The sequence below is a fragment of the Antechinus flavipes genome, chromosome 2 (assembly GCF_016432865.1).
Source record: "Antechinus flavipes isolate AdamAnt ecotype Samford, QLD, Australia chromosome 2, AdamAnt_v2, whole genome shotgun sequence".
Taxonomy (NCBI): domain Eukaryota; kingdom Metazoa; phylum Chordata; class Mammalia; order Dasyuromorphia; family Dasyuridae; genus Antechinus; species Antechinus flavipes.
The window spans coordinates 397,526,948-397,539,578 of NC_067399.1; the positions used below are offsets into that span (position 1 = coordinate 397,526,948).

Here is a 12,631-nt window from a genome sequence, read left to right on the forward strand (position 1 = left end):
GCTTTCTGGTGTGGGGAGGAAGGGAAGGGAAAGGTTTCTCCTTGAACCCTTTTGACTGAAGGCCAGGTGGTGGTGGATTGTGTGAAGAACAGTCATTGGGAATTTGCCAATTATTGTCAGAGCTTCCATCTTTAGCTTTCTTTGAGGGCAGAGACTAGAATTTGCTTCCTCTCCTGCAATCCAGCTCTAACTCCTTTCAAACTGTTATTCCTATCCTTCTGGCCCCAGCCTCTATACCATCATCACTCTGGTATTAGAGAAAACCCTGGGGGACCAGGTAGAGCAAATAAGCAAGAGAGAGGCCAGAAGGACATGAAGATGAGGAGTGTCACCAGGGAAGACCAAGTAAAAGGCTACTATTAGGTGTGGGAGGGTGAAGGAATCCCTGTAGAATAAGGAGCAACAGGCAGCTGAGAGGCACAGCTGAGAAGCTGGGATGTGCTGGTGGCTAATGGCAATGAAGGCCATATCAGCCACAGGGAACCTTGGGCAGTCAAGAGTAGCCACAGAAGCTTGGGCAGCATTTGGTGGAAAGGGAAGTAAAGCATCTGGAAAACTCAGGAACTAATGAGGTGGAGGCAGCTCAAAGGGAGAAGGAAAAGGATCTGGGATAGCACAAACCTGGCTCTGAATACTCTTGGTACTAAGTGTAATGTAGGCATTAGAGGGTCTAGAAGCAATTTCATAGAAAGCCAAAAGGGAAATAAGCTGGCTGCAGGAAAAGTCTCAGATGACCCAGGATTTGGTAGCATCGGAGATCAGGGAACAGAAAGCAGAAACCACAGTAAGAGCCTCAGCAACCCCTCTTCACCTTCCCAGCTTCTACCAACCCCACTGGCCATTTCCTCCCTCTGATCCAGCTCCAGAATCACTCAGGGCCTATTCCCTAAGTTCCATCATTTCTTTCATGGTTTCTTACCTTGAATACTTTGGGGCATCTTAGGGTGCAAGAAAGGTGACTGAATAGAGGAAAAAACAATAAAAGGCTGTTATACTTAAAAAAAAAAAATTGAACTAAATAACAGTCTAGCCTACCTGTGCTACTCCTACCACCATGTCTCAAATACTTCTGAAATTAAATTAAAATTCTAAAATAATTCTGTCTCCATCTAGCCTGAAGTAATTCTAGCACAAGTGCACCAGATTTAGGCAAAGTAAATTTAGCAGTCTTATAGTCTTTTGCTAGGGCACTTAGATGGTGCAATGTATATAGTGCCAGGCCTGAATTCAGGAAAACTCATCTTGGTGAATTCAAATCTGGTCTCAGACACTTACTAGCTTTGTGAACTTGTTTAATTCAGCCTTCTCATCTGTAAAATGAAATAAAGAAATGGCAAATCACCCCAATATCTTTGCTAAGAAAACCCCAAAATGGGTCCTAAAGAGTAGGGCACAGTCTTAAAAAAAAAAAAATACCAACAATCTTTTGTAGTGCTCATTTATTGTACCAGTGATTTTTAAAGCTAATATTCTAGACTTTGAATTCTCCTTTTACCTCTCATAACAACAACCCAAAAAAAATGACCTTTTTCATTCACTTTTCCCTTCCCAAATTTAACACAATGGTATGTGATAATAACAAAGTTAACACGATGTAGATGGTTTCAGAGAGTCTGAGAAATTGTTGGTTCTTTTTGGGGCCCAATACACTATAAGGAGTAGATACTCTAGAAGTTTTGTTCTTCACAGAAGATTCTTTGCCTATCTGCTCAACAAAGCAAAAAATCCTTCCTGAATCACTTTCTCTCTCCCTTGGGTTGGGCTGGCAAACTTATCTAGGCCAGAATTATTTAATGGATTTGGGATGCCAAAAACATAAACAAAGCACCAGTTCTTTTGTCTAAGGACATCGCAAGCTGCCTCTGTAGCCTCAAGACAAATGCAGCTTTTTTTCCCCCCTCACCCATTTCAAATCCATTGACCCAGCAGCCTAGAGGATGGCTGAAGATAAAATCGGTTCTAGTTAACACTAGTTCACCGGCTGTTTCCACGTCAGCCTTTCTTCATAGAAGCTAATGACCAGCTGGGGCCACATGATATTGGCTTCCTTGGCAGGAACAAAGTCAGCTTTATCACTGTTTTTCCATTTCACCAGGAACTTCAATTCTTCATTGGTTTTATCTGCATCAATAATCTTCTCTGCCTCCAAATTTGGGGCCAGATTTTGTGGTTTTTTGGACGTCTCTTTCTTTCTTTTCAGTTTGTTCTCTCTCATTCTTCCATTACACAAGTTAGGTTTGCTTCTGCCTTCCTCGAGTTCACAGGCTATTTTCTGGGATTCTAAGAATTTCTCAATGAGGTCAGGGGACTCTAAATTTTCCCCTGGTTCCCAAGAACTTTCCTCCTCCCTGAAACCTTTCCACTTTACCAGGTACTGTACTTGATCCCTTACCAATCGCTGGTCAAGGATTTTTTCTGGTCCATATTCTTCTTTCTTATTTTGCAGTTCTTCCACTTTCTTTTTAATTTTCTTTTTTGCCATTGTCTCTAACAGGGTTATGGTATGAAAACTGATGCCTGTCAGTCACACCAATGTGCATTTATGAAACACCTACTACATATAGCAGTCTCTACATGCAGAGCTGGACAACTTCACCATTTTTTTTTCCTTTTAAGCTTCTTTTCTTATAATCAATGATTTGTTTGATGCCTTGTTCTATAAACTGAATACGAGAAAGAAAATTAATTGATGATACTGGTCATTTTGGTTCAAGTCAAGGTTTTGTGATATCTACTTCAGAATTGACCTTAAAAATCAGAAGACTAAGCCTCTAGTCCCAGCCCTAATACTTTTCCTACTTTGTGATCTTGATTATTAACTCTTTGATAATTAATTCTTTTGAATCTTAGTTTCCTCATCTGTAAGGTGGAGAGAACATCTGCTCTCTAAACATAACAAGGTTGTCTATAAGATCCTAAGTTTACAGTTAGAAAGGACCTTGTCTAATATAATCATTTCATTTCCCAAAAGATCAAACAAAAATTCGGAAAGACTGACTTTCCCAGGGGAAAATAGTAAGCTTCAGAGATAAGGTTCCCAGATACTAGCAAATGTTGCCTTTCAAGCAATTGCAAATGACCAAACACTGTTCAAGTATTAAACAAAACAATATATTTTTAACTATCACTTCATTCTGAAATTAATTTCATCATCTTACTGCAATAGGCCACCCATAGTTACCTTAAGCAGATGGGCCCTTCATACAGGTTCAAAACGCATATCTCCTCAGGGAAATGAAATTGTTCTTTATAAAATTCAGGCAATTAGAATAGGTCCCTGAACACCAGTGCTTTCTTAAGCAGGTGTTGTTGAAGGGAAAAATAACTTTTGTTCTTAGCTACCTATCAGAGTTTTTTTCCTAATCCATCAAACAGCCAGAGCCCTGACTGGGATGTTCTCTATAAATATAAATCAAGGATTAAAAACAATCAGGCTTAGCTAGTATCTTGAATTCTAGTCTAAATAAAGTCCTTATTCCTACCTTTTTGGGCAGCAGTCATGGACTGCTAACTCAGCCTAAGCAGGCAGCTTAAATGCATTATGGAATGGTTACTCCCTCCTCAAGCCTCTTTCCCAGTTGGCTTTCTCTAATTATGATCAAGCTTGCAGCTGCAGAAACTACCTCTGGGTATTTTCCACATCAGCTGTCTCCACCAATATCAAGGATCCATCTGTGCTTTTGGTAATTGAAAGAACAAGCAGCCTTGAAATGGAAAAGGAAATCTGTACCCATGGATTGGACATGAATTGTGAACACAGCCACTGCAACAGGCCAGTAATATAGAAAAGTAAGTCTACAGAAAGCGTTAAGCAAAATGTGTTTAACAGAAGCAAGTTCTATAATTCAAGAATTCAGAAAACTATGACATTTATTAGCCACTTACTGTGGACTTGGCCTTTTTGCTCAACATTGGGAATACAAAGGTACATGATATAGATTCTACTCCCAATGAGTTTTTAGTGGAAGAGGAAGGAGAAATATACAAAGTGCAAAACAAATACACTAGGCAATCTAGTGTAAGAAACATTTAAGGAAGGAAAGGTCATTTTCACTTGGGAATAAGGAATGGTTTCATACACACACACACACACACACACACACACACACACACACACATATAATACAAACACAGAGAGCCTTTTCCAGTTCTCAGAATTTCTGATTTATTTATTTCCTTTATACCTCAATTCTGTTCAGTGCAGGGAGCCTCCAATGGCTGACTGGGTGGCAAGGCATCCCACAACACCATTGCCTTCAAGTACAAGTCAGATGAAATAAAAGCCTAAAATGAACAACAGGTTGTAGGTTTTAAGGATGGAGGAAGTTCCTACTCTAATGATCAGAAAGATTTTCACTTATGTCCAGACACCATTTTGGAGAGACAGGAGGCAGGTATATCTTCCCAGAGAGCATGAACTCTTGCTTGCTGAAGAGAGTGCTGGGAATTTAGAGTGAAGTTTATCACTACCCTGGAACTTCGACGCCAGAAATCAGGGAAGACAGACAACCTTTTCACCAGAGGCTGCAGAAGGGGCAGAAGATCAATTGGGCTTTCTACCTTTCCATGTCTTGCTTTCTAGAGAAAGAGTCAGACTGAGTGCAATTACTCAGCCTATTCAAGGCTGACTCACATTTCATCCTGGTCAAGACCTACTCTTCTACCATCTGAATCATAAGTTACTGTTTCCCATCTTAGAAGTGGCCCAGACTGACCTTGCTTATGTATGTCTGAAACAAGTTAATATTGTTCAGAGTCCACTAAAAAAAAAAAAAAAAAAACCGTAATTCTGCATTTACTTACATAGGGTGCTATTTGAGATAGCATTTGGAGAGGAGTCCCTTTTACCATCAGAGTACATGCCTTGGGAAAAAAAATATTTTATAATGTTTGTGACAATATCCTTTATTCCCTGTTTACTAGATATAGCATTCTCAGAGGGAGCTGCCTCCTGAGATTATGCACAAAATAATAATAGCAAGATATTCCCTATAGAGGATTCATAAATAACACTCTATAGTAGGTACATTCCTGGCAATGAATAAAATAATTCTCCATGCTCTTCCCATCCAAATGCCAGAAGAAATGCAGAGAGAGATAAATAAAATGAGTCTTCTAATGAACCATATCTTAAAGTCTGTCATCTCTGGGTCCAAACAAGATTTTAAATTTTTGCAGGTTTTAGGCACATAGGTCAGATATTGTGGTCTGAATTAGTCACTCTAGCAAGTGTTATCAAATAATTGTTGTAGGGTAGTGGTTGAGAAAGAGAGCTGGCCTCCAAATCAAGAAGACTGGAATTAAAGACTTATCTTTGACATTTACTGGGCGTTCCTGGATAAACCACTTGATCTGTTTGAGTCCTAAGTCACCTTTAAAGCTATAAATTGCAAAGCAGATACTGATCTATATCAGTAAAGAGTATCTTAATGAGAAAGGTAAAATGATAGGCATGGTACCAGAAAACTGATCCTAAGAGGCAGCCTGACATAGTGGATACAGGTCTAGATTTAGTATCCAAAAAAATTTGGATTCAAGTTTGCCTCTGGCAAATACAGTATTACTGAGTAGAGAAGTCAGGTTTCTAAACCCAAGAAGTTTCTTAAGAGCCTCATAAATTGCATTGGGAGGGGCAGCTAGATGGTATAATGGATAGAGTATTGCCCTGTCAGAAGGATCTGAGTTCAAATCCAGTCTCAGACACTTAAACATAAGTGTCTTATGTCAACTCACTTAAACATAATTTGCTCACAAAAAATAAGTGCATTAGTAGAGGGATTTTTCACTTTGGGAATTTCTCCAAGCTTATACAATCATCTCTGTTTCTTTATCTTTTTCTTCATTCTTAACCCTTCCTCTTTTTCCCTTTCTTTGGCTTTTCCTCTTCTTTCCCTCTCTCCTTTTCTCCCTCTCTTTTTCAGATGTATATGAACTGCACAATAGTTTAAACACTTATTACAATATTATTTTGTCTACCATCTATAATGTATATTTTAAGTGCTTACTTTTCCTTAAAGGGTATATAATTTTGTCAATGTGGGTACTCTTTCCACTAATGTAAATCAACTTAATGAATGATGTGCAAGAGTTACTGTGGTTAAGAAGACATCATCAACTTTGTCTACTTGGTGAAGAGTACCTCTAAATCTGGAGAGGATGCACCCTGCCTGATCACAATATTTTATTAAATATTTCCTAACTCCATTTTAATGTGGTTCAGACTACACTAGGGAATATTGTTCTCCTGTTGCTGATTTGATACCTGTCCTTTATTACCTTTAATATCTCACTGTTCTAATTATTATTATTATTTTTATATTTATTCCATACACATTCCCTCCCAATTCAACTGTATGCTCCTTGGGATAAGGGATTGCTTCACTCTTTTTAATGTATAGCTACAATACCTAAAATAATATCAGGCACATAACAGACACTAGTATGGATGAGTTTTGGCATTATACATAATCTTCAATTTTGCCTTTTTTAAAACTAATTTTTACTTGATTTTATTATGTATACATTTTGAAAATCATTGTTTCAATATATGTGGTATCCATTGCAACTATGATTATAATGAAATAACCCTCTATTTAATTCTTTCTTTATTTCTGTTATATTGTTGTCTTCTATCAAAATAATTTTCCTTAAATGGGAACTTTATAACTATTTTTCTAACAGTTTCTTCTGGTTTGTTTGGGTTTGGGGTTTTTTTTCCACAAAATCATACAATTTGAGAATTGGAAGGGACCTCAGAAGCTAACTAACCCAATTTATACACAAAACGACTCCCCATTATGACAAATCTAACAATTGATTGTCCAGTATCTGTTTTTTCACTACATGCTTTGGTTTCACATAAAAATTTTTTATTGTAATTAGGAAAAATCCTTGTATTCCTCTAGTTTTTAAAAAATACAAACTCTTTCTTGCTTAAAAAAATACAAGAAATATGGGTGTTATATTTTACCAAAACTATTTTCAGTATCTATTGATATAATCATATGATTTTTATGTTGTTTGGGAGTTTTTTCTTGATGATGTGATGCACCAATTTTTTAGGGTTGACTCCTATAGAATTCAGATTATCTTTGATAAAATTTGGAACCATCTCTGAAAACAACCATACCACACCATCCTAGTTTCTTTGAAGTTTTGGAAGCCTCTAAAAGAGTTGATCTTGGAAATTTCATTCAACAACATAAGTAGAAGTTATCCCCACTGCAAAGAAAAAAAATCCAAATTCAATTTCTTCATTTAAATGAAGATACGGTGAATTTAAACAACCTCTTACTGGCTCTCTTGGGATCTCTTAGCACAAGAGTTGACATTTCCTTCAAGGCATCTGAGAACTTGCTACGAACACTCCTAACTCATACTCTGAGAAATCTTGATTTGTCTTCCTGACATTTTAGCACATAGAACTATTTTTGCCTGTTATACTCCTCCACAAATCCCACTGAAACCCTTTGACCAAGATCAAAATTAGCCCCATGTAAAGTAACTATCAGAGTGAAAACACATACAATTGGTCAAAGTATACTCATGAGGATAGAAAAAAAAAATTATTTCTATCATTCTCCCACATTTACTATTTACCAGAACTAACTTTAAATGGTCAAAATTTCAATATAAGCCCAGAATTTTTTTTAGCATGTAAACCACACTGATCGGTTAGTTATTGTAATTATCTTTAGGAGGATTAAGATATTACAAAATAGCTATTTTTAACAGGGAAACTGATCTGCTTAATTAATGTAGCTAAAGAAGAGGTGCTAAAAATCTTAGGGATAAATGATGACTGACTTGGGACTAGAACTCAGTTCTCCTTAATTTCATTCTAGAGTTCTTTCTGCTATACCATTCAGTCTCTCCAATTCAGGGATTCTTAATCATTTTGGGGTTTCTCTTGACTGTAACAAATCTGCATATATGTTCTAAGAAAAGAACTACACCTCAAAGATTCCTCTTAATGCCCTAGTGCATGAATTGTACAGACTCAGTTCTGGAAGTCAATAAAAATAAAACATCTGGAATGAGTCCATCTTAATCACATAGATCAGAAGTGTCAAATATGTAGCAGGTGGCCTTGGGGCTGAACCAGATTAAAATTAGGGAATATTTAATAAAGTTTTAAAAATACAATAGAACAAAGATAATATTACTACATGTTTTCTAAGTCAATCTGTGGCACAATAAGGGCTTATGGATGACCCCATTTCTATTTGAGTTTGACACTACTGATCTAGACACATATTCCTTAAGCAACATGTGATTTAAATATAATAGATAAAATAATTATAAATAATAAAATAATATAGCAGTGGGATTTATTCATAAATGAGATACAAGAAAAAGAATGCATACTTGTATCAGAAAACCAAGGTTCAAATTTCATCTCTTACTCACTGTCTAGATGACTCAGGGCACTTACTTGACCTCTTTCATCTCAGTTGTCTCATTTATAAAATGAAGGGGCTGAAGGATTCAGCCTCTAAATTTCCTTTCATTCCTAAATTCATGAGTTTATGAATATCTCTTGTATGAACCAAGGCCAGTCTTTTGGAAACAAATATTAGTTTGTACCATATTATTTGAGTTTAAAGGATATAGCTTGCCTTTCTGTTAACAATCAACAAACTAATTTTTTTTCAATTAATAAAATAAATTTGCATAAAATTTTTGGAGGGAAATAATGCTACATCAAAAGTGATTTAATGAATTAATTTTTCTTTAAAAACCAAACATTACACACGGGGGGAAGCAGCATAAACAGCCCAGCAAACACTAATGTATTCTCAAATGTTTAATTCCTTGATATTTACATAGCATTTTATCAGAAGGCAGTGGGATTTCATGCAAAGGATACTAGATTTTGTTAGGAATCTTAGGATCACAGAATCATAGATTTAAAGTTGCAAAGGATCTTTAACAAATACTCCTTTTCCCCCATGTGACAATTGAAGAAATGACAGAAGCCAAGTGTCTTACTTATGCTCATACAAATATCAGGGAGTAATCAGGAAAGTTAGGGTTAGGGTTGGGGTTAAAATTTGAACTCAGTTCGTCCTATTCTGAATCCCTTACTCTTTCCATTACCATATTGCCTAAAATTATAAGAACCTTGTTCCTAGGTCTGCTACATATTAATTGTGTGATCCTCAATAAATCATTTAATCTCTAAATTTAAAAATTTGGACTAAATAATCTTTGAGCTTTAAATATAGGATAGTATGTACTCTAAATGGAAAAATAGCATTAGCTGTTCTCTTAAGTTTTCTACCAACTTTAAATTCTCCTTTCTCAGGTACATTTCACCATGAACTTTGTGTTATGGCTGGATATGAGTGCTCCTATTTTATAGGTGAGGAAACAGATGTTTGAAGAGGTTAAGTGATTTACAGTCACATTGCTGGTGATAAAGGCAGGAGTGAAAGCTTGCTACCTCCATACCTAGCATACCCAGAAAACATAGTCCCTAACAGAATAAAATGTATATGATGCTATATAGTTTGTGATAATCTTTCCAGGACATATTTAGTCCTAGATTTAGATACTCTTTTCTAACAATTCTAACAATTAGCTACTTGGTGGTTTGTGAAGACATTTAACTTATGTTTGTGGATGTATGCTGTTCTAGGTACTCCTTCCAAGATGAGGAGGACATGTTTATGGTGGTAGACCTTTTATTGGGTGGCGATCTGCGTTATCACCTACAGCAGAATGTCCGCTTCCAAGAAGACACTGTGAAGCTCTTCATCTGTGAGCTATCCATGGCACTGGACTACCTTCAGAGTCAACGCATCATCCATAGGTGAGTTGTAGGCATTGGTTCTGAGACTTATGTCAGGAAGATGACATTCAGGGTTATGAGGATATGAAAATTAAGCCTGAACATCTATTAAGAGGTCACAGGATACCTGATGCTTCTGAGACACTATTCTGTGCTCAGCAACTCTATTATTTTAGATGGCTTTCTACCATGGCTTAGCAAGGTCAATGAATGCCACTGACAGGCCTAAGGAACAGAGAAAGAAGTTTTGGGGTTTTTTTTAAGGAAAAAAGGAAAAATATATACTGAGTAGAAAAAAGAAAAGTTTTTTTTTTTTTAATTTGAAAAGCATGCCAGTTGAAAATTATTCTAAAATTATAGTCAGCATTTACAAAGAGGCCAAAAAATGGATGGCAGGGGAAGGGAAGACAGAGGAAAAAGAGAAAGAGAAAGAAAGAGGAAAAGAGAGAGTTTTTTTTTAATTTTACAAAATAATTTTCAAAGTTTTAGAAAATAATTTAATCTGTATTTCATTTTGATAAACAAAAAAGAAAACAAAGAAGAAATAATAGAGGACTGGTACAAATGGAGAGAAAAGAAAATTTTAAGTTTTAAAAATACCATTTATGAGTTATTCTCAAATAAGAATTTAATCTGTATTTCATATTGTGTGGGATAAAGACCACCACTCAAATAAATCAAGGAGATTTCTCAAGGTAAAAGCAAAAAGGAATTTTATTATTATCTCAAAGGGCATCTCCCTTCCAACAAGCAGTTATACAAAGAGAGATGGGGCATAATTAACAGACAAGAATTATTTATGGGTCCTGATTAGTCAGGACAAACGACCTCACATTCTAAGTCATAAATGAGGAAAAACTTCAAACTCAACCACATCTTTAGATTACTAAATTACCTTATATGGGAGTTTCAGTGCCAAGGTAGCCCCAACTTATTCTCACTAAGAAAAGGACTATATGATCCCACTTTTTGTAAACCATGTGTTCTCTGGAGAAAGAAATCTGGCCCTGGGACACAGCAGACATTCACTCAGTCTTTAGAACACTGCTTCCATCTTGTGAGACAGCTTTCACAGTTCACTTCATTCAATCCCCCCCTCTCTTTCATCACTTGAAAGCTTCTCACATCAAAGTTTATACATTTCTTCAACTTCCTGATGGACTTCATTTTCTAGGTCTTACCTATCCTCCCAGGCTCTGGTTCCTCCCTTTTCAACTAAGCAGCATCAATCACACTAATCCCATGACTGTACCTTCTGTCTTAATGATTTTGGACAGAGTTTTCCGAAACATATTGCATCATACAGGGAAGACATAACTCCACTGAGAGCTATCAGGAGAAATCATAAAGTCTGTCTCCAACAGGCTCTTCCAAAGCAAGACCACCAAGAGATGTTAAAAGAGGAGATCCAATTTTGAATCAAAACATGTGCTAATTTCTAATGTCTTTAATTATATCTTTTACCAAGGCAATAGTCAATATTTTCTCCTGGAAACAGTCTTTTCTCACAGGAATATTAACTATGGAATCACCCAGACAGTTTCCTCCCTTCCTTGCCTTTCATTCTAATCATCTTGGATAATACAGATTGGGAACAGAAGGGCCCCACCAAGTGCTATGAGGATAGCCTTCCAGAGACATCTCCTTCTTATTCATTGGAATTTTCTTCTTGGGCTCAGATAGCAGGGCTATCTATCACCCCAACTAATTATGTCCCCTATGATTGGAGTAGGTAACCTTTCATAAATAAAGATTTTACCTTTCACAAAAGTCAGCTGAAACAGAAATGCTAAAATAAATAGACAAACATATGCACCTAACAACAGATAGATGACTAGGCCAAACACTCACCTACTTTAGGATATAATGATCACATTTTTTCTGAATTGTATTTATGGCTTCTACTGACTATTTGCTCTGATTATAAACACTTGCCTTGATCTGAGAGCACATACATGATAGTAACAATTCCACCTTAAGCCAGACTCTGGAATAATTAGGTGGTTTCTTATTCAAAAGAATACCCCTGGGAAACTGAGTCAGAAAGATCCCACCTTAAGTAGGCCAAGATCGTCCTCATAACTCATGCCCACATACTAACTTATACCTGTTAACAATTCAGGATCACATTCTTCTGAATAGCTTGTGGCATATTTCTTTCAGATAATGGATCACTGGCTTAATAATGCATCAAACAGTCATACCTGAATTTAAAACTTCAAATAATATCTGCTATAGTCCCAAGAGATTTTATCTCCAATAGCAAATCTCATCAATCAAAGCTTTAAATGAATTTAGCTCTCAAAGATTACATATACTAAATAGATATTGACCATAACCTTATATTAATAACAGTAAGAGATTCACTCTAGAAAATTCACAGCTTACCTTTCATATCTAAGTAGATGGCTTTAAGTTCAACATTAGACAAATTGTTTTGCTTTTAAAATGCTCAATACATATTGTCTATAACAGAAACATGTTCAAAGGGACAAAAGCAAAAATTATTATTCTCAGAATCCCTTTAAATAATGGGTACAACTTTAAGAAGACTCCATACACCCAATTAAAACTCCTACAGAATATAGAATATTCTAATTTCACATAAAAGAACCTTATCAGAATTAACATTAATAATTTCTTCATTCTTAAAATAATTCAACTTCCTCCAATTGAGGAGTTTTTAAAAACTTCTTTGGAAATATAAATACCAGGTACAACACTAATATTGTTAAAATTCCTTTAAACACAAACATTCCTATCTCCCACCAAAACATTCCTAATTACAAAGTCAATTTTAGAAATTATGAATTGTCCTTAATAATCCATTCTTGAGGT

General features: G+C 36.0%; 2 protein-coding genes across 2 annotated transcripts in view; one reads left to right on the forward strand and one right to left on the reverse strand.

Annotated features, from left to right (window-relative positions):
- Nucleotides 1–12,631, forward strand: part of STK32A (serine/threonine kinase 32A) — a 140,462-nt gene that overhangs the window by 56,209 nt on the left and 71,622 nt on the right. The window contains exon 5 of the mRNA XM_051978675.1: nt 9,641–9,814. Within this exon, the coding sequence (XP_051834635.1) occupies nt 9,641–9,814 (174 nt within the window). The remainder of the gene's footprint in view (nt 1–9,640; nt 9,815–12,631) is intronic.
- Nucleotides 1,423–3,545, reverse strand: LOC127550072 (chromobox protein homolog 1-like). The gene is made up of 2 exons (XM_051978680.1): nt 3,182–3,545; nt 1,423–2,663 (listed from the first exon to the last, which is right to left on the reverse strand). The coding sequence occupies exon 2, from the start codon at nt 2,480–2,482 to the stop codon at nt 1,970–1,972; it is 513 nt and encodes a 170-aa protein (XP_051834640.1). The 5' UTR covers nt 2,483–2,663; nt 3,182–3,545; the 3' UTR covers nt 1,423–1,969.